Here is a 22,740-nt window from a genome sequence, read left to right as displayed (position 1 = left end):
AAAAGGATGTTACAATATAACCGGTGCACATTACAGAAAAATATTCACTGAATTAAAATAAATGAAGGTAGTTCTCCTCTACCCTCCTCACTGCACTCTATTTGTAAAGAGCAAAAACAATTTAAGCAGAATATTGTTGTTGTATTGCCATTTCCAGAATAGATACAGTCTGAAAGTGCCAAAAGGGTAATTTTATACATTTATCTACAGCACAGATACAAATTCTGAATTAGTCTATGTGTGCAGTGCTAAAAATGTGTATAGTCCTGACAGTCTGCTTTGCTTGAAGGCTAAAACAGGCTCTTCTCTTTGCTGGAGACCAGGAAGGACTTTCAGATGCCTTTGGTGGCCCACCCATTATTCAATACAAAGCAGAAAGCAGATCACCCAGCAGGAAGCTCTGGGAAATTAAACTGACGGCCACTTAGCTAACTTTAGGTCCCTCACTCATATGCTACTGCTTTAACTTAACACTTTTCAGATAGAATTCAACATGCTTGGTTCATGAGGATTAAATGGCTTTTCAGTTGTGTCTGACTAACAACAGGACCTAATAGAGCTGTGATTAAATTACTTCAGTTGGGAACAAAAAAAATGTGATACTTATCTATTTTTAGTGGGGTATCATGCCCATAATCTTACCTTTATTAAAAATAAAGTAGGATTTTATTAAAAACTAATAAAATTCCCACATACGTTTCCATACTTTCTCTATCTGTCTGTTCCTTCAGGAGCATCTTGATTCTCCACATTAACGTACAATGCAGCTGGAGCTGGCCAAGGCCTTTGGAGACCCAGATTTAAGTCTCTGACAAGACTCTGTGTGTGATCCTGACAGGTCACAGTCTGCTGGTGCCTTGGTGGGGATAACAGCACTTCCCTTCCTCACTGTGATGTTTGAGGGGACCTCAGCAACTACAATAAGAAGGGCTATATAAAAAGTTTTTAATAGTGTCAAACAGATGGAATATCACATGGAGTTAGTTAGGAAATTGTCATGGTGAAGTAATGACATCAGGCTGATTGGGCCCACTACCAAGCTGCTTGGGGCAGGAACTGTCATTAATTACAGACCGAGTGAGACGGGGCTGCTTGACATTGGAAAGAAAAACAGAGGGAGGACAAGATAACTAATAACTAATCCATCCCAAAGGCTGCTGCAGGCAAGGGAGGATGAACCGCTCTGCTTGCCCAGGGTGGACATCACCCAGAGACCCCAGTGACACATCAGGTACACATTTCTGATGGCAGTGACTGTCAAGCCCCAGAGTGGGACATGGAGCTTGACTTCAAGAGCAGGGCTGGCTATTGCCTGGCAGGAATGACCCAGGTTAAACCGTGCTCTGCCTAGAGGCACTGCTCTCTCCCACAGTCCCTTTTGCACTAGGAAAGCAAAAGACAGGAGTTCTTGGGCCTCTGTCTTGCACAACAACACAGGCAAGTGGAAACGCTCAGAATGTGTGATCATTCCAGTTATCTGCTCATGGTACGACGAGTGAACGGACATTTGTTTGCAGTTAATAAAATCAAGAGAATGTCCATTTTTTCAGGAAGATACTTCTTGGTGTCACATCTAAGCTGACCTGCAGTATTATTAGAAATGTGCATTTCTGGTAAAAAGATTAAAGAGGCTGCCACAAAATAAAAGTGAGTTTGAACTGCATGTGAAAAGAAGACTATGCTCACCCTGTGCTACTGCATTAGCTCTGCAAAGGCTCTTCCAAGACCCATACAGCAGGAAAGTGTGTTCTTATTGCAATGCCAGCATCCTTTCTGAAGAAAATTTGGTTTGTGTTCCAAAGCTAACAGATGATTTTTTTTTTTTTGAGGGGGATATGCTTTCCTTATTTTTACGTTATTTCCCATGTTTATATTTCACACCGTTTATTTTTAGGTGTACACAATTTTATTACTGATGCTTTTGGGAAAACAGTGTTGTTTGCCTTCCTTTAAAAGCTATGTCACTTCATTCAGAACTATTGACTCAGTTTCTTTGAAGTTATGACATTTCTAATTCAGGCACACTGGTTTCTTACTCAAATGATGCATCTGCTCTAAATATTTTAAGATAAAACACTTTTATCCTCTTCATTTAAAAGGATTATTCACAATGTTTAGACTTTCTATTAAGATGATATTAAGAGGTTACTCATACTGGCTGTAAACTACACTTCTGCAAGTCCCATGGGATCAGATAATTATAGAAGTTCCTAATACTAAAACAGTATAGGATTTTTGAGTGATCCAAGTGTGGACAGTATATAAAAGCAAGAAGATATAACCCATTGTTATGGGTTGAGTGACAAAGCAATAAAATAAACCCTTGAGAGAGAATATTTTGCATTGTTTGCATTACAGAATAACACACCTTGCAACACCCATCTCTGAAAAAGGGAGGGCAATAGGTCAGTACTTATCAATGTGTTTGTATCCATCTACAAACCACAAAAGAAGAGCAATTCACAGGAATTTTGTAAGGATCATTTTCAGTGCTGGTGAGCCAGGTGGGACTTGTACTATGGCAGGAACAACCCTGCATGCAGGAAAATGTTCTGCTTGATATTGCAGGTTAATTCTCCAATAATCAGATAGGTATTTTAACATCCTTTGGTCTTCCCATCATGTTTCTCCCTCTGTCATGATAGACATGAGGTGCAAGGAAATGTACTGTTTCTCTTCCCCACAGAAAAACTAAACAGAAATGGGAACTTGTAAAAATACCGAACTAGGGGAAAAAGGGAATTTCTCTGCAAGTTTGGCAAGTAAGGAGTCCATCTCCCTCCTCTCTTCCTTATTTTAATACCGTTTCCAGTTCTGGAAAAACAACCAAGATAGAGGGTAAGTGAGGAATGACTGTAGATATACAAAATATTCTGAAGTAGTTGCTTTTTCTCTCCCCTTCATATTTATTACTTTCCTTCATTCACTCCCTACTTTCCAAAGCAAGGGCACATTTGTAAGCACTGCTAATTATGGAGTTGAGAGGATTTTAGAAAACGGATACAACTTATATTCTAATAGCTTCCAGGGAGCAAGGACATCTATTACTAAATCCCTGCTGCAGCTACATTGTTTCCTTATTTCTTGTATTCTCCTTTGAAATATCTTGTAAAATGATCTTGACAAGGGGTCATGAATTGAAAACCGAGGGTCTGTCACTTCACTTTCATGATGCACCTGTACAGCATCTTCAGCCACCAGCAACAAAGAACTTTTATTTATTAGGAAACTTCACAGATGCTATATTGCTATCAAAGACAATGAGGCCTGAAGCCTTCACAGAAAACCATTACAGCCATTAGGACTGGTTTCATTTCCCACCTGCCCAAACAGATTGTTTTCATTTTGAAGGCTGTCGTGGGTTTTCAGGTTAGTGCTAAATGATCACTTTAAAATTAACCAGTCCTGGGAGGCTGAGTAACAGACCAGGATACTACATGAGACTCTTAGTGCCACAGATGCAAGACTGTGTGTAATGAACTTGGGTGATCTAATTCCTGGAGTTTATTTATGTTTTTCATCTATCACAAGTATAAACATCATGGGACCTATCAGGCATGTTAAAGGAGCAGGCAGGGAGGGTAACAGCTGAGAAACATTATCAGAGATACACAGAGAAAGATTCTTTTATGATTAATGCCACATACGGTCCAAGCAGTCAGACAGGAAGTCAGAGACCAGAGGGGTGTTACATCAACCACTCTGCTACTAAGACATTTAAATTTTTCCTTAAAATGAGCTTGCCCCTCACTCACATATAGCAGTAAAGTGAAAAACCTTACTTATCTTTAGAAAACTGCACAAACTAATTGTTCCAATAATAGAAAGTGCATTTTAGATAATCACTGCTAATAAATAATTTAAAACAGATGGCATTGGCTTGTACGTACACAATTGTTTTCACTAAGCAGGTCCAAAACAGAGCATCTGCTTTAAACATCATGCAAATAAAAGATGAATCACTGAAAACAGTTGGTAATATAATGATAACGATAATAATAATAATGATCATTATAATAATGATGATAATAATTATAATAATGATAATGATAATGATGATGATGATGATAATAATAATAAAATAATAATAATAAAGTTCTGTTAATCATAGTCTGTGTTTTAGTAGTTTTCTATTATTCTCCAATTCTCCAGCAAAATTGGTAAAATGACAGTGTGAGCAGTTCTAACTTGCAGTACATCTGCCTGTGTGACTATGTGGCCATGGACAGACTAAATCCAGTCACCCCACAGTGTACTGCTCTGGGACACACGAGCTTCAGGGGCTGCGTGGCTCTTGAAGAGATTTTGTCTTTGTGAAGAACAGGAGGGAGTCACAAACACTGCTGCAAGTAGGAAGTTCACAGCAGACACCAATCCACAGTCACTGCTGAGGAAGAGCTCTCTGTAGATGCTGGGTGTCAGTGGCAAAGTGAGGTGCTTGGGGTGCCCCACTACACACCCAGGCCACTACAGCTGGTTGTCTGCCATGTGCTGTAATATCTCTCAGGAGCTGCATCCAGCAGAACCAGGATCTCAAAGCATCTGGGCATATTTATCACAGAATCACAGCTTTTGAATTTTAGGGTTTCTACACTACAAGCGTGTCTGTGTCGCCCTCATGGCTACACAGAAAACCTTGATGACTGAATGTGTAGCCAGGACTGCAGAGATCCTCAGGCTGTAGGGTTGAGGGCCCCTTCACATCTAGGAAGCACCAGGCAGCTCTTTTGAGACACGTGGCTAACACTACATCAGGACCCTCTGCAGTGGAGGAAAATCTGTTGCCTCGTTTAACCTTGTGAACTGATACCTCCTGAGTGCCAGAGTAGCTCTAACACCATTCTTCCCCTACTGAGCCAGTTTATTCACTTGCAGTTGTCAAGCTTTGGTCCAGCCTTCATTCAGATTCTGCTTGGGAGCTTTGCTCACTGAGCTTCCTTCCTCCTCCACAGCCCTGGCAAACAGTGGGTCACATCTGAGTGGTTCTGGCACACAATGTTTTTAACTCTGAGCTTAAGGAGAAAACCAACCATATTATACTCAGATCTGGCAACCTTTTGCTACATGTTGTGGACACACATTTCACATCACGGCTGTTTTTTATGCTCTGTTGTTTGCTTGTATTTCATGTTTTCATTCAGCTGGAAAATACAAACAGTATGGTTCAGCTTAGAGGTGAAGAACTGCCAGTTTATATAAACACTTTGATAATAGAAACTTGGTGGTGATTACAGCTCAATGTCTGCTGGAAAAAAACAGAGGCCCTTTTGCAAATTTTCTAACGTAGCACAACACTGGTGCTTTGTTCTTCAGCATATCTGCTCAGCAATCCAGGGGACAGCCAAGCATACAGAATTGAATTGTGTACGGCTTTGATGGATGCTCAGTGCCAAATTTTGCTTCTAGTTGCCTAAGCTGCTGATAAACATTTAGTTATTCTTCATTACTCTAAAGATTTCCCTGTAATCACTGCCTGGCTGAGCTCTCCACACAGGACATAGTGATTGAATGGCTGAACAGGCAAAGGTACAGCTGAAGAGTAGCCCAAGTATTCTACACCAGTAACCTGTGGTGCCAAAATGCAAATTCTTTAGAAGTTCTAATTCTTTTTAGGCCTTATTAAAGACTTGCATAAAATCAGTAGTAAAATAAAGCTATAAAATAGAATTTACTTATACCATTGCTAAGTTTAATTAAACTAGTTTAATCTCACCCATCATCTGAAGTCTGCATCATAATTTACACATTAGGTTCCAACAGAATGGGAAAAGCTGCCTCAAGCTGCAATCAAAACTGCAAAAGAAATTCAGGCTATTAATACTTTTTGTACACAACCCTTTTTTCAGGCTTTGCAGGTCAGCACACAAAACATCAGTGTAAATGAAAGAGAACAAACATACATCTCAAGTTATTTTCCTGAGTTTTAAATTATGTCCTTTTGCAAGTTTATTCTAATAAATCTTTAGGGCTAGGATTACACTAGGTGAACCAGCTTTAATAAGTGATGTTTTTATCTCTCCATAGCTAAAAGAGTAACCTTACTTGAAGCCTTTTTAATTTCCAAAGTTGCCTTCAGCTGTTAGTTTTCAAGAAACAGCTATTCCCAGCCTCCATGTCTTCCTCTCAAATGCCACTGACTATCCACCCTATGCTTTCAGAAGTGTCTATGACTCTGGCTGTGTTAACTGGCAGATGTTTTTAGAGACTAGAAAGTGTTTAGTCCCCGTGGACTAAAAGTTACATGATGACTTCATCACATAAGCAAAAGCTAATGACGGGAAAGCAAGAAAGCAGACAAGTGTTATATTCCAAAAACATGATGTTTCCTGTGCTTCTGGCAAAGCTACTTCTGTGCCTGAAAAAAGGCAAATCACTTTAGTCTTGGTGCTCAAAACACACACACACCATCAAATGGCTGCGAGATAATTTATGTGCCTCTCCCTTAGCTGCCTTCCCCGCCAATACTCACTTTGCTTTGGATGGAAGTGAGAGGGTGAAGGCAGAGGACAGGCAGTGTTTATCCACCTTCAATATCTGTGCACCAACCATGTGCCTCGCAACACTCGCTGGAAGGGGTTACTGCACCCAGGAGTTTACAGAAAACAGCAGCAGAAATCTGAGCAGCACCTCAGGACCACGCAGCTCAGCTCCTGCAGGGAAATACCTTTTCAAGTGCACAGCTTCACCTTCTCTGCTCAGAAAACTTTGGAGACTGATACAAGAGAACTGCAAGTAATTATCATATATGGCATCTGCACAGAGGCAACACTTGCTGTGGTTTCATATCAAGCCATCAACAGTGGACATCATGCTCTCTCCACCTCCCTGAGCTGCCTGGGTGCCAGATCAAAAAACCAGAGGATGTGGATTCACAGGAGAAAGGCCTCCCTCCAGTGACATGATGGGGAAGAAGAGCAAGTGAGTTGATAGGCAGCACACCATGGCAAGGCACTGTGAAGACTCTTCTCTGTCTAAGAGGGGAGAAAGGATGTGCCCTGGAGAGAAGTGTGGGCTTTTTGTATCATGAATTCAATGCATGTATATATAAATTCTGGAACAAATAGGGAGGGGGCTATTTCCTAGAGCTGATTAAAGAAGCATGACTTGATTTTCAATTTCTAACGACTCGGGGGGCATTCCAATTGACTGCAGACAGGAAATGAATACCATACATGCACTGAACAAGGCAGATGCTTTTGAATCTGACACTTACGTGAAATGAAAATATCTTCATTTCTGTCTCCCTTCCACCCCATGATCACTAGTTAGTTATGAACTATTTTTAGGATAAATGGTTTTATTTTTTAAAGTTGTTATAGTCTTGGCATGTGCCTGAAGCCACCCAGATTCCACTGTAAATAAAGTGTATGGGGAGCAGGCAAAAAACATCTTTAGATTAGTCCCAGCAGCCCAACATCTTTAGATTAGCCCCAGCAGCAAGGTAAGAGAGTAAAGATAAGAAGCTCAGTTTTGTGTATCCTACCTCCTCTGGCAAGGAACAGAGATGGGATCCTAATGGATAAGCCATATCCAGAGAGGGAGAACAGCTCTATACAAAGAGAGATCCCAAAGCAAAACCAGCAGAGACACTGAAGGCTATGGCTCAGAACTCACTTCCAGCTACTTAACTCTGCTAAAGAGACAAATATATATATATATTCTCCTCATACAGCTCTCACAATCAAACTGCAATAATTGTCATGGTAGTATTATGGGATTTATAGCCCAATATAACAATGTAATTGTTGCTCCTTTTATCAATGGTAGCAGGGCGTTTCAGGCATCTCTTTTCCCCCACTTAGTCCATATGTGTGCAAACACATGATTTCAGCTGCATACTCCTCTTGTATTTTATTGTAGGATTAGGACAAAGGAAGACAAAAAAATCAGAGAGGTGGTATTAATCTCACCCTTACTCTGATGTTATGCAAATAATGAGTTTATCTTGATGTTAAGACAGCCAAAGCTGTATTCCTAAGAACATGAAAAAATGATCCTCATAGAAGAAGAAAAAGGGATGGGTAGGTGAGAAAGGCAGCTTTGATTTACATGATTCAAAATGCCATGAATGCCACATCAGAGAAGAGCAGGAATGAAATTCACATCCACTGAAGGATTTCAGCAGCTTTTTCAGAGCTATTGATCTCTCAAGGGCAAACCCTTTTAAATACTAGGTGATGCCTCTAACTAACCAGAACTCTCACCTTATACTGGCTGAGCCTGATGTAGTTTGCTTTCAGCAGCTGAGGAAAACAGAAACAGCCAAGACAATACTGTGTATCTGGGTTTGATGTAGGACACACAGAACTGAGCACAGAAATGGAAGGTATGCATTTTCTGAACTAGACGTTTCCTCGCTACGTCTGCTGCAGAAAATGGCCATCATGGTAGATGTTAACTAAAAACCAGACTCCCCACTGACAAGCCACGTGTTTGGTGACCACGGAGCGCTTGCTCTGAGGACAGACTGCTGTCACCCTTATGAGAGCTCTGGGCAGGGTTTGTTTGCTCAGTGCTGAGTTACTAAAAATATAAAGTCACCTCATATTTTGTGCAGGATGAAGGTGAAATAAGACATCTAAGTAGCTACTGCAGCTCAGCTGGCAAGCAGTGACTTGTTCATGAGTTTGGACTCATTGGTCGAACCTGAACACCTAGAAGGCACAGGATCCAACCCTAAATCAAGTGCTGAACTGTCACATGCATCATGGATTGTCATCTTCCCTTCACCCCTTCTCCTCCTTGGGACAGGTGTCTTTGGAGTCTGGTAGACAAACTCCCCGGAATTATGCCTTGTCAGTGGACTTCAGGATCATGCCTTAAGCAAGAGCCACTGGAATTTGGTGCAGTAAAGCAATTTAACCTGATGCAGCCCCAGATTGTTTCCTAAGAGCTGCCTTTGGGCTTCTGATGTGGATCCCCCTGCAGCAGGCTCATTGCTGCTGCCATCATCACATCCCTGCCAACACTCCCTTCATGCTGCCTTCCACATTTGCCATGCTGCACACACGGCTGCAATGGCACATTATGGATTATTTGTCTCTTTCCAAGCTCTCCTCACATTCTGAAGCCTATCTGCTCCCACCAGCACTCAGCACATTGTGGTACCTTGAACATTTTCAGGAAATGGATGACCCTTTTCCTCCTATTGATAGCTACTGCTGCTACCATTTCAATACACATCAAAATTCTCCAGGACTCTACCAGGCTAAACATCTCATTTGAAACCTCTGTCACTATTCTTTTGAAACACCTGAAGTCCCAGGCAGTGTGGCTACCCTGGGTCCCGTTTGAGAAATATATTCACAAATGTTAGACACACACATATCAAGTCCCTCATTCTTTCCCAATAAAGCCTGGACTTTAAAGCACAAGGTACTCTATTGGCCAGCTGCAGTGAGCTTTTCATAAATAACGTGACGATCAACCCCCAAAATGGAAAGCAATACCCCAGAAGCTCTGTCCTGCCTGACAAACATTTGTTTCCCTCTTGTAGAAAGGAATAACAAAATAGAAGAAGTCAAATTCTGAATGCCTAAACAAACTGAATTAAGAAGAGATGGTAGGAGAAATGATGGATGAATTGTAAGCCACCTGCAAATGTTAAAGTTGCCGTACTCTTCTGCAGAACATTAAGCCTATACTGCAAACCTCCAATAGACAGGGACTGTGCTCTATAAAAATCAAGATGAATGCAGGCTTGTTTTTATATTATGGAGGTCCTAATCCTCCTCCTCCTCTGCCTTTGCTCTATTGTTACAACATCAAAGACCAACTGCTGGCCAAGATACAGTCAATATGAAAAGAGCGACCAGCAAATTTACTGCTTGACTTCATTCCCTTTAAATGGAATAGGCACCATGGCCCTTTTTCAAAGTCCAATCACAGACATATATCTTTTTTATTGGACATCATGTACAATAAAGTGAAGCTGTAACTTGGAAAAAAAAATAGAACACCTTAAAAAAATCCCATGAGGTGAACATTCCTTTATAAAAATATCACTGTGGTTACATGCTTTGAAAAACTCCGGGCACTTCACAGGGCAAAAGGCATGGACTGGCTAGGTTATAGTTTAGCTAAGATGCATACCCATGACTGATATTGAGTTGGTTTCAAAAAATACCTCAACCAACTAATAAAAAGCAATATATTTAAGACAGAATACCAGTGTCATTCAAATAAACTGTAATGGCAGCATTCATGGCACAAGAATAATTAACTGCTTTATTATAGCCTGCTCTGTGCAGTGAGTCTTTACAGACTTCTTCAGCGCAGACAATCTTAAAATCAGGAGTACAAAATGCTGATATACAGACTGCATCTTAAACAACTCCAGTCTGATTACTGAGGTAACTTCCAGAGGCACTTTCACATGAGAGTTGTATCAGCAGGCATTAAAGACAGCGGCAGTTTTGTTGCTCTCATGTTCCTAAATAGAAGAGAAATAATTTCTGGCTATGAAATTAAATAGTGCATAAACAATTTACATGATGTATGAGGAAAATATAGTGGGGTGTTACAGAATCTATGCTATACAGCTATGGTTTTCATTTTCTGTTTTAAACTATTAATAATTTTTGTTTCTTTGGGTAGCTTGTACAAACAGACATCAGTAGATATCTGGTTACTAATGTTATATCGAGACCAATCTCACACTTATTTTAAAATGTTGCACTGATGCATATAGCAGGTAAAACTAAGCAAATTTATGTTTTATCTTTATAAACTTTAGCAACTGTTTCCAACGGACTAATGACGGTTTCTTCCAGCAAAAACTGCTACTGCTGGGTTACTTTTAAGGCAGTAAAGATACCAAAGCTGTGTAACTAATTTTTGAAGCACTAGCTTAAAAAAATCTTATCACTAGGTCCTCTTCCCTGTTATTTCTGTTACAATTTCTGTGCTGTTACCTCCTTCCATCACAGCCTGCAGCACATCTCCTTCAGTGCAAGGACTTCACCTCCTGCTCACCATTGCTGGGTATTCCTCTATTCGAGGAGGTGTTTCGACTGAGTGCCCAACCTCAGTACCTGAGTGCCCAACTCAATGAGAATGCAAGGGCAAGATGCCTGAAAGGGGTACTCAGGAAGTTAAACCTGTCCCATGGACAACAAGGACCCAGTGATGGCTCCTTAGAAGAGGAGGAATCCACTTTTCTTAGCGTGGTTCCAGTGACAGAAACAGATGGGGCACTATTTGTCTTTTAAAGATTCTAACAGAGAACTCACTGGTTTTGTAATGAGAACTGATCTCAACAACCATGCTGGCCAAGAGGAAATGTTCATCTTCCCAAGGAAGAAGAACTACTGTGGAACAAACACCTGGATTTTTCAGTGCAAAGAAACATAAGAGATGGAAATTAATTCATGCAAAATGAGGACAGCCACATGCCAGGGCCCAGCTCACCTTTATGGACAGACGTCCTGATGACATGTGCTATGTTCTTATCAGTTCTGTGAAAAAACTGAGCTTTGAAAGATTCATAGTCAAGAGGATCTTGGCCCTGCAGCTGACATAAATCATTGACTTGTCTTGCTTTGTGGAAGTCAGTGGAACGAGGTCAACTTAAGCACACTGAGAATTCAGATCTAGCACAGAAGCATAAAAGCCAAGGGATTTTTGAACTACTCCTGCCTTTCAATGTGCACTGACTCCACCAAGAGTGTGAGAGAAAGATTTCATCCCTGATTTTTCCCGCTCATCTTCAGGAACACTTTCCTACATTAAAGGCTTAGAGATTAACAACTCCAGGCCTGCTTTTGTCCAGCTAGACTGCTAGAAGAGAGGAATAAAAAAGATATGACCCATGGCTATGAGTTCTCTAAGCACTTGAAAAACAAGGACAAAAGGATAAAGGAACTGCTTACCAACGCCCACACCAGCTCCTCTAACCAAGCATTCTGGTGCCACAGAAGTGACCACTGTGGTGAGCCATCCCTTATTACAATAATAAGTTACATTTCACTTTGTTTTCTTTCTTTTTCTGGTATTTCAAATAGAAAGTTCATGGAAATACCAACACTGGAAATATTCTGTTCTTGCTGATGTACCAGTGAGCTCACTATGCTGTTTCTTGGAAATGTTATTCATCTCTATGCTTTGGACTATGAATTTAGCCTGACATTTACTGTCTTTAAAACTTGTAAAATAGGCACAATTTTACAAGTCTTAAAGTGCAACAGTAACCACTGCATCGAGTGCTTCCTTCTGCCTTTTACTGAAGCACTTTGTATTTTTCACTTTAAAGTTACTCTTTATTATTCATTTCTGACAGTGCCTCTATTCAGGCTGGAGACTGCACGTTGCTCACAAGCTACACAATACTGGAACACCTCAACCTCCATAAGCTTGGGTTGACAACTAAAGTAAAATAAGGGGAAAAAAGACACCACTGAAAAATAATACCTTTAAAAAGTCACCTGTCTGATTTTTGAATTCAGTCAATTCAAAGGGCTTTCATGTAGTGTAGTCTTAAAGCAGACAGCAAGGTAAGAGTCATTATAAAAGGACTAAATAAGCACTAACCAACACAGTGAAGAGAACAGTGAGGCTGAACTAGGTACCACCACATCTGTTTGCAAGGAACACTGGCAAAACACCCATAAGAGCATAAAGCAACCGATGCTGACAGTTAAACCTGCCAAGGCTGCTAAATCAGGATGTAAGAACCAAGCAAAACTACATGGCTCCAATTTTTTAGGTTTACGCTTGTGTAAGGAAACATCTCAATTGTCTATCTATATATCCAAAATATGAGTGTATTCAAGATTTTAAACTAAGGCAGAAGAATGCAAGCATAAGAAAAGAATGGCAAAATAATTTCCTAGCATTACTTGCACTCTGTGCACTTTTACATAATAAAGGAAAACAAAGGAGAAATTCTCAAGCACGAAAGTTCACAAATCAGTGCATCTTAGAAAACATAAGAGATTTTCAAACTGATCTTTTTCTTCCCACTGGAATACCTAGCAATGACTGGGTTTTCAGAAGTCATCTCTATCACATAACGATTTCAGAAAGTTTTCAAGCCTGCGTTGTCTGCATCATTAGCTGGACTTCACTTTCCATGAAGTTCTCAGATGCTGTGACATAACACAGCCGGTGTTTCCACTTTATTGACAATTCTTTCATCATTTTCATTGACAGAATTTTCCACCATTTTGGAACAATTCAGCATTGATTACTGATATAGAGGTGTTGTAGATATGAGCAGAGACAAAAGAACAATGATGAATTCAAACCACAGTTCCCAATTTCCATCCAACATAACCTGTACTGGTTAAATAGATGTCCCCTCAGCAAAGGAATTCTACAGCACAGCAAGGTGTCAAACTGCTCATTATGCTGAACCTCCAAGTACCGGGGCTTTGTTACCTGCCTGAAGGTCATAACAGTGATGTTACAAACCACAGGGGAGTACACACTGACCAGCACCACACAGCACAATGATGAAGAAATTGTTGAGGCCACCAGCAGAGCTGCAGCTCTAGGCCTCCTCTTTTTGTGGGCAGCTGGCACTAGGAAAGAACAGAAGAGGGAAATGGGACTGAACCCAAGGGTTGGCAACCAAAGCAGGAGAAGCAAAGGAGAGAGTTTTGTACCAATCAGGTAAAAGCAAGGGGTTGTATCACTGTTATAACTGCCATGACCAATTGTGTTCTTCTTGTGTAGAACAAACTTCTCTACACAATCAACAAAAGTTAAAAATAAAAGCTACTCCAGAACTAGTGCTGGTTGTCCATGGCAGATGAAACAAAGTGGAAAGTACCAATGCAGCTCCATCCAGAATCTCTGTACCCACACCTGGCCTCTCCACTCTCACCAAGGGCAGTCACTACATCTCTAGACTGGCCCAGGAGCCAGTTTCAAACCTACCACTCCTTGCATGCCATGAGTGTTCTGTTCACCCACAGGGCTCAAGTCCCTGGTAGCAGGTTTCTCTTTAACCCCTTTGCCCTCACACACAGCCCCAGAGCACAGTAAAGATCAATTGAGAGAAGAGAAAAGCAAAATGAGGAATGTCACTGGACCTCTCCCTGTAGTAGCCACTGTGTTTTGTGTCTGGCTCCAGGACCATGGGAATGAACATGAAGACACTGTGATGGCCCAGGATGAATTTAGAACACACACTCTGCTTTTTTCTTACAAATAGCCCAATACTATAAAGAGTTGGAAAACAATCCTAAATCTTGCTCGAAACAGAAATAACTCAAAGAGATTCTTCAGTACGAAGCACAAAGAAAAAACTGCTCTGATTTATAGTTACAGAGACAAAACAGAGAGGCACCTTGTGATTTAATGCCAGGTATTTATCAGTGATGATCCAAGATAAGCAATACAATGACTGTTAGCTGTTGAGCTTAAGAGATGTTTAGCAAAATATGCCTCATCCAAACATCTTGGTAAAATTTAACTCAGGAAGTTACCTTCACACCTGCCTAATATTGTTCCTTGCAGCCATACCTAAAATATTCTTGGATACCTGTTCAGAATTATTGCAGTAGTCTAAGATCATGCCGCATCCTACCCTGAGGCTGTAGGACTTTCCCACCAATGATATTTTAGCTTGCTATGAAATTAATCAAAGTGATAGGTATGAAGAGAAGTTTAATTAATGCTTTTTGGCGATTTCTGAGAGCCGGGTTTGAAAGGAGAAAGAATCTCTCCTGGGAGCCAGGGATGCCAGAAAATGGTCCTCTGCTCAGTGCAGCAACCCTTCACCCTTGGTTCCCATTTTATCCTTTGCTTCCATGCCTGCAGCAGCAGCACACGTAAAGCTAATCACCCTTCCTTCCCCCTGGATCCTGGAACAAGCCACAGCCAAACAGCAAAACCACTAAAGAGCACACACAGTCCCCTCCCTTGGGAGATGAGAATGAACTACACATGGTCTAAACCACTGCTAAATCTTAGTACATATGCCAAAGGGTGAGCCTCAGTTAAGAATCTACACAGAAAAGCTGAGAACAGGCAGGTTTCACTGTCACTGCCAAAAAGTGGAAAACAGCATCCCCTGTGATGAGGAACCTGCTCACCAAAAGAGATTCTGGGTTACAGAGAATCAGCCTGGCCAATTCACAAGCCACCTGCTCTGAAAGCTATTCATGCATAAATGTCTCTTAAGGCAGAGAAGGATTTAGGGTTCACAGTAAATATACAATGTACATTCACTACTGGCACCTTAAACACGCTAAAGGCAGTCTGGAAAACAAGAGGGCAGAATGTGGAATCGACAGGTTTTCAAAGATTACTTAGATGATCAGTTCCTAATAGAGCAAAACAAATGTAAAACTCCAGAGCTCAAATTAGCTTCAAAAAACCCAAGTCTAAAATGCTCCCAAAGTAAACAGCTTGAGTCCTACTTAACTGAGGAAGCCAGAAAGCTGAAATATGCCACTGTATCTGACTGGAAATAGTTTTACAAATTGCCTGAATGCAGTACAAGGGTCAGCAAGAACACACAAGCCCTGAAAGGACTGAAATGTACCCCAGCAAAGGTAGCAGACAGCACACCACTGCTAAACTACTCATGGCATTGAACTGGGGATCTTGGGAGGAAATTACGAGTTCAGCCCTGTAAAGGGCTACTTTAGCGGCTCCTGTGCAACCATTTATCAGCAGCAGAATGTTTTTTCTGGTAGGGCTCAGAGAGCATTTCCAACATGGTGTAATTGCTTGCACACTTATTGAAGACAGGGACAAGAGCAGGAGCAGGGTGATTAAAAGGGAAAAAAAATCTGTTTACAGCATTGTGCTGCTTTTCAAATTTTCTTACACAGCTCCAGTTTTAGGCACAACCACCGAGTTTCAGGCTAATGTAATACTGCTGCAAGTATTGCAGTGGAGAAACTGACTTCATGTGCTATGGCATATATTGTTGGTGGCTCTGTTACTGCATTTTACAAGGTCATTTTTCTTGGTGTGGGAACACTGTTATTCTTGGTGTGCAAGGCCCGCTGTGGAAAAATAAGAAGTGAAGGGGATAAACTTCACAATGAAATATTTTCTCTCAGAATGAAAGCACAGATTTTAGAGTATCATAAAGTATTAAAAATGTCTTCCAGAATTTATGTTCAAGCCTTCCCTTGGTTTCAGAACTATGTAAAAAGATAAAAACATACCCAAGCTGCCTTTTTCCATCTCTTAATTCATTTGCTTCATTTGCTCTTCTTCAGAAAAGAAAGTTTGTACTTCTTTATTTCATAAATATGCTCCAGAACAGCTCCTGGATAATAATTAAATTAGACTAGTAGAATTCTCAGCAGAAAAAAAATCTCTCCCCTTCCCAGTTTTCCATATTTTTTTCCTGTCAGAAGAGATGGAAGAAAGGGAATAAAATCTGACTGGGAAACACAAGGCTGATTCTCTCTCATAACTCAAGACTGAGCTACTTTACAGCTCCAATGTGGATTTCCCATTTTGTGCTCATTCACCCTGCCACAACCCAGTTCTAGCAGCAGAATGAAAATGCAGCCACGTGGAGGTCCAGCAACCACTGCCACAGCAGTGAACCAAGGGAGCCTGTGCCTCACCCATCCCAAAGAGGACCCCAGGAGTACATCGGGATTTTCTCCTCACTGCTGCTCCTCCACAGCCAGTCACAGCAGCACAAGACAATCCCAGACATCTGGAATCTCTGGAGACACACAGAGCATGGAGAAGGGCACCGAAGGGAAAAAAAAACAAGGGCGCAGGGGGGAAAATAACTGGCTTAATTTTAGGGTGGAATGGTTTTTTTTTTCTATATTTCTTTCATCTCTCAGTCCAATTAATTGCAGGGGTTAACCCAACTGAAAGACCAAAAGAAAAAACTATCCTACAAAATCCTTCCTTTATTTAAAGGACCAAGGGATGGGAGAAAAAGAAGCTCTTCCTCTCTTACTGAGTCAGACTTCAAATGCTTACAAGTGTTTTAGACTATTTAAATCTCCAATAATATTTTAAGATTACTAAGGATTGTCCTGAATTCATTATATGCAAAAAGGACCCAATTCTGACTACCTCATTTGTGCAAACAGACTGCCTAAGTACTAATACACCATATCCTCCGTTTGATAATTGCCAGGAACTTTTGATACAAATTTGCCACATCGAACGATGTCTAATAAACAGTTGTTGCAAAGATTACTCTTTCCTGGATTTGCCACACTTCTTCAAGTGAAATTTCATCAAATGCAACACTGATCTACTCACTTCTCACAATCACTCCTCTCCACAGAAGTACCAGGACAGAAAAACCCTGAGAGATGTCTAAGTGCTTATTATATCAACAAGTCTGAGTTTGTGCAGTTTCCTTTCCCACACTGATTCCCTCCCTGTGAGTGCAGTGCACTAGGATCTTTGCATTTACTTCAGCACGTGCCATGATACAGCCCGAAACATGCCAAAATCAGAAGATCCTAGTGCAAGCTTCTCATTGAGATTTATATTGTGATGCTCTGAATGGAAGAATCTGCCTGCTTAAGTGCAACTTTCTAAAGCAATAGAATCTACGTAGCAAAAGAATCCCTGGAAGTTACAAAACCAGAAAATTGATAGACTTCCATCTGTTTAACCAATTGCTCTAATCAATACCTTTTCCCCCGTAATGTTTTGTACAGATGTTGTCTCTCAAATACATAACTGCAGAATCAATGGAGCTGGGAAGTATATAAGAATTTAAATTCTACAAATGGCAAAACATTATGAAAATATGAACTGCTAAAGCTATCACGGTGCTTAAAGGCACGGAGTTTATTAAGGTAATCTGTAAAACATCACTGAACAGAAAAAATTCTTGAAGTCAACAATCTACAGGTTTTCATGAGACAGCCAACTACAATGATAATAATCCAGGATAATTATCTGATTTTCCTCGTTTCACCCTAACCTTACAACAGTGCTCTAAAAGGAGCTCCTCAGGGAAATGGCATCACCCAGAGTTCCCACTTGCCCAGATGTTTCTCTCATTAAGTTACAAGCCTGTCAAGAAAAGGCAAATTCAGGGTTACTCTAATGATAGCAAACACCTCATAAAAAACCTCTCCAAATTTACTTTTCCAAGGAACATCATTTAAAAAGGCATTCCCGGTGCCCATGAGAAAAGAAAGCATCATTTATAAAACATTATTACCAGAAATCTTGCAGATATTAAAAAAAAACATCCTGGAATGTCAAGCCGGTGATAAAACTGCAGCGACAGCATGGTGGGGCCTTACCCGCGGTGCACGGCTCAGCACGCCTAAGCAGGACTCCCACCAAGTTCAGCAGGAGGTTTTCTGAGTTAGGGGGACCTGACCCCAGCCTGAGACTGGGATGCTGAGCCTGCAGCTCTGGGTTCCCTCCTGTGGCTAGTGGGTTCATTTTGTGGACCACCAGCTGGGGATCTCATGCGTAAAGTGATCAGTACAGCCTGCACTCTCCTGACTTTTCCTTGGCTTTTATAGTCTGCTGGTGCTATGATTCTTACCTAGATGATGGACAGTTTACATAAATTTATGGTGATAATAGTGATGGCATTTTTTGTCAATTTATCGCATGACTTGGTAGTTGATTTTATTTTGCCACTTGGATGGAGGAGAAGAGAGTTGGCCAAGGCACATGCAAGTGACCAGAGATTTACAAGCTTTGTCCGCAGATGTTGGTGATTCTGCAGCTTTGATCACTGTCTCCAAGTATTATAAATGAATGGCAGCATGTGATACTGAATAAAAAGAATGACCTGCGAAAATACCGAAAAGGAACAAAAAAACGTCCTTCACCTCTGTCGGACATAATACACAGTGGAGTTTCATGGGAGAAGTCTTTCAAAAGACTGGCATGGGCCAGCTGGGTCACAAACGCTGTCCTTCACATCACAAGCACTTATGACCCTAAGTTTCTTGCCTATTTCAGGACTGTCTCTTGATGCTTTCCAAGGAAAGCCATACACTTAGTTCCAGTATTTCCCGAGACCGTACACCTCATGCACCTATCTGCTCCCCTCTCACCCTGTGTCCCCACGGAGGGATGCCCTGGCTGGGACACGCCGTGCCTGACACGGCTGCTCCCATCCCCTGCCTTCCCCACAGGCTCCCCAGGTGCGCTGGCCGTCGTCCGCTGCGGGAACACGCGTGGGAGCCGCCCCGACGCCTCCCGCACGGCATCGAACCGCGGCGCCGGAGCGGCTCTGCCTCCGCCACCGCTGCCCCGACAGCGTAAAGCCAAGGAGGGCGGGGACACCCCGTGAGCTCCCGGGGAAAGCCCTCGGGCGGGGGAGCCCTGGGATCGGGACAGGCGCGGGCGGCGTGAGGAGGAGGAGGAGGCAGACGGAGCAGGTGCACGGCGCCGGCTCCCGTCAGCTCGACCAGCCCCGCGCTGCCCGGCCGGCCCTGGCGGCCCCGGGGGACGCGGAGGGTGGTGGGGGAGGCGGGGCGGCACTCACCTGCCGCTGGCTGTGGTTGCCGGCGCCCGTGGGGGCGTGGGGCTCTGCGCCGCCGCGCAGCACGGTGATGTGCAAGGTGAGCAGGAGCAGCCCCAGCAGCAGCAGCAGCTCGGCCGCCAGCCGCACCATCCTCTTGAGCCGGGCGGCTTTAGGGCCCCGCGGCGGCGGCGGCGGACGCGGAGGAGGCGGAGGAGGCGGAGGAGGAGGAGCCGCGGCGGCCGCCGGGGCCGCCACCGGAGCGGCCCCGGCGGCGGCCCCAGGAGCCGCGGGACGGGCGGCGGGGACCGCGCCGCTCTCGGCGTCGCTGGGGCGGGCGGCGGGCGCGGGGCAGCGGCGGCAGCAGCAGCAGCAGCAGCAGCAGCGGGGGCCGCCGCACCACGGCGGAGCCACGTCGGGGCGGGATGCCGCGGCGGCGGCCAGAGTCCCGGCGCTGCCCGGCGGCGGGCGGCAGGTACCCGAGGCCGGCGGCGTCTCTGCGGGCAGCCCTGCAAGCCAGAGGCACCGCGGGCCGTCGGAAGGAGGGAGCGGGCGGCCGAAGCCCCGCCGCCTCGGGGAGCCGCGGCCGGCGGAGAGCAGCGGGTTTCGGCGGCCGGCGGGGACGCGCTGCGAGGACGGGGGGAGCCGGGAGTGTGTGTGCGAGGGAGAGGGAGGAGGGAGGAGAGCGAGGCGGGGGAGCCGGGGACGAGTCTCACATGGCGGGGAAGCCGGGACGCTCCGAGGGGAGGAGAGAGCTCGGGGCTATCGCCTCCCTCCGCGCACGGGGATGGGGGTGGCCCTGAACCAGCTTCCCCCGCTGCCGCCGCCGTGTCCTCGCCCGCCCCGCCGCTCCCCCCTCCCCTCCCGACGCCCGTCGAGGCGTCGCCCTGCCCTGCCCTGCCCTGCCCTGCCCTGCCCTGCCCTGCCCTGCCTGCCCTGCCCTGCCCTGCCCTGCCTGCCCTGCCCTGCCCTGCCTGCCCTGCCCGCCCCGCCGGGCCGGGGCGCGCCGCGACCCCCGCCGGCTCCCAGCCCTCGGAGCTCCCCGGGGGAAAAGGGACAGATTGCAGCTTCCCTCTCCCGTCCCTCTTCCTCCCCCTCTCCACCCCCTGGCTCAGCCGTGGGAAATGGGATAGGGGGCGGAGGTCGAGGGGCTGCAAAAAGCTCCAGCTGCCCGCTGCCCTCCCGGGGAGCTGGATACCTGGCTCCATCTCTCCTCTCTCTTTCCTCCGGTGCCGTGGGGCTGGCAGGGGTAGCGCCGCACTCTCTCCTGCCACCGTGCGTGCGTGTTTGCAAGCGGCTGCCGCTCCTCCTGCCTGCTGCTGCTTCCAGACCCACTTTCTCGCCCCCTCGCTCTGTGTCGGGAGAGGTACGTGTCGGATGCTTTTATACTGCCCTGCCTCCTTCCCCTGCTCCCCCCCTTTTCCTTCGCCCTCTCTGCAGCTCCTGCTCCAGGCTTAGCGTGTTCCCCCCAGCCCTGCTCCCCTTCTCCCCGTGCCGACCTGCTCCTCTCCATGCCCTGCTTTGCCAGGACATCCGCACCCTTTCCCACACACGGCTGCACCTTGCATCCCGACTGCGATCTCTGCTTGGCTGGGATGGATCTGCCCTGCCCACATCTCTTTCAGTTGGTCTGTGCATCCCTAGCGGGACTCCAGTCGGGGTTTGACAGTCCTTACTCTCCCTCTTACTTGCTGACCTGTATTAGCACTGTGGAAAAACCTTTCTCTGTCAGATGGGAGTACCTCAAATTTAAAAGTAATGTGGACTTGAAAACGAGGGTTGGATTATCACTTGCTATAAGTCAATATCTCAGCATCTGGTCTGAGGGAGCTGGACCTCTTTGTGGGTGCTCAAGGTGCAGCTCAGTGTAACAAGAACAAACACAGCTCAAATCAACTTGAAGCATAAATAAAGCAACCTAACAAAAAAATGGGAATTTTGGAATCTTCGTTGTCGTTCTTGCGCAATTGGGAATGGTATGTGTAAAAATGAGGATACGAACAATCTGTGAGCATGTGACAGCTGAGAGGCTGAATTGGTCTAAAATGTCTATATTGGGGAAAAAGTGTCCCCTAATCTGAAACGTTTTAATCTGGAGACCAGTGTCCTCAACAGGTTTCCTGCAAGGTAAGGGTGAGATATTCTTCCAGTGTGCAGTGCCAACTTGGACAAGATCCATGAGGGCAGCCTTGCCCTGGAAAACTGCCAATTTTTGGGGCATGAGGAGAATTGGAGCTCGCAGGAGGTTCCTTCCAAGTCTTGGAGCATTTGAAGGCTGTGGTCATGAATGAGTCAGAGTGATGTCTTGTACTCTTCCAGTGATAGCCACGGTCAATTATTGCACAGGAATCAGGCAAGAATATAGTTAATATCATTGCACTGGGGTATCATTAAAGATGTGACCAATAACCACAAGCCCCAAACCTTCAGATTTAAGCATTTTCAAATCCACAAACATACTCCATGTTAGCACTGCAGTCGGAATGATCAGCACAGATGATTGTGCAGGGTAGGGACTCCCATGGGTCTGCCCTGAGTGTGTCAGAGGTACAATTCCCATCTTGTGAAATCACTTGTTGAAAAATACCCAGCATGGCACTGATGCTCTTGGATCATACAGAGCTATTCAATACTGCATAAAGCCATAACAGCCTGTGGGACTGTCACATGGCTTTTAAAAAATCTGGTGCCTTTATTTTTTTTTTTTTTTTTTGCTAATCAAAATATTGAGGAGATAAAAACACTGATTGTACTTCAGTTGTCATCGCTTGGCCTTGGCTCTCCTGCCACCCTTGCTGTGAACCTGGTGGCAGTGAGCAGAAGCAGGGCAGCTACAGGAGGCAGGCTTGGCAGCCAAGAGGCACAAGTGTCCTGGTTATCACTGGAAGAGTACGAGACATCATTCTGACTCACTCATGACCACAGCCTTCAGGTTTGCCAAAGTCTGACCATACCTAGTGGCTGCCAGTGGATCCCGGCTGTTGAAGAAAAGTGGAAACTTGGCACTTGAGTTCTGTATTTCAGAGCTTAACAGTCGACAGCCAGAGCAAGACTGAAGGCTCGTAATGCGAAACAGTCTGAGTGACAGTCTGGTTTAAAACACACACATGGATCTGCTGCTCAGCTCTGGGTAATGCGAGTTCTCCCTTGCCTTATGAAACTGAACCAAAAGACATCTTTAATCCAGATGAGATGGGCCGGTACTGGTGCTCATCTCCTCGTGGCACATTAATGCATTGAGCTGTTGTGCAAAGCTAGGCAGGGACAGAGCAGAGCTGCTCTCAGCTGCAAGCGGATGGCAGCGAGGAACCAAAGCCTCGTCCCACTGGAAAAAGTTGGTGTAAAAGTGGCACTTGGGA

The 22,740-nt window shown here is 44.4% G+C and overlaps 2 protein-coding genes across 3 annotated transcripts in view; one reads left to right on the top strand and one right to left on the bottom strand.

Annotated features, from left to right (window-relative positions):
* The window catches only part of ISM1 (isthmin 1), a 39,200-nt gene extending 19,576 nt beyond the window's left edge, over positions 1–19,624 (bottom strand). Inside the window, exon 1 of one of the 2 annotated variants that reach the window (XM_021527826.4) lies at positions 19,406–19,624. In XM_021527826.4, the coding sequence (XP_021383501.1) occupies positions 19,406–19,534 (129 nt within the window). In that variant the 5' untranslated portion in view covers positions 19,535–19,624. The remainder of the gene's footprint in view (positions 1–19,405) is intronic. The other variant, XM_085576108.1, reaches the window with a different exon arrangement.
* Positions 19,625–19,874: 250 nt separating this feature from the next.
* LOC110469259 (uncharacterized) lies at positions 19,875–21,317 on the top strand. The gene is made up of 2 exons (XM_085576110.1): positions 19,875–20,747; positions 20,910–21,317. Exons 1-2 carry the CDS (start codon positions 20,169–20,171, stop codon positions 21,045–21,047), a joined length of 717 nt encoding a protein of 238 aa, XP_085432236.1. The 5' UTR covers positions 19,875–20,168; the 3' UTR covers positions 21,048–21,317.
* Positions 21,318–22,740: the final 1,423 nt, after the last annotated feature.

This window comes from Lonchura striata, chromosome 3, assembly GCF_050655825.1.
Source record: "Lonchura striata isolate lonStrDom1 chromosome 3, ASM5065582v1, whole genome shotgun sequence".
In the NCBI taxonomy this organism is placed as follows: domain Eukaryota; kingdom Metazoa; phylum Chordata; class Aves; order Passeriformes; family Estrildidae; genus Lonchura; species Lonchura striata.
The sequence above is the reverse complement of the archived record's forward strand: the minus strand, read 5'-3'. Positions and strand labels throughout refer to the sequence as shown.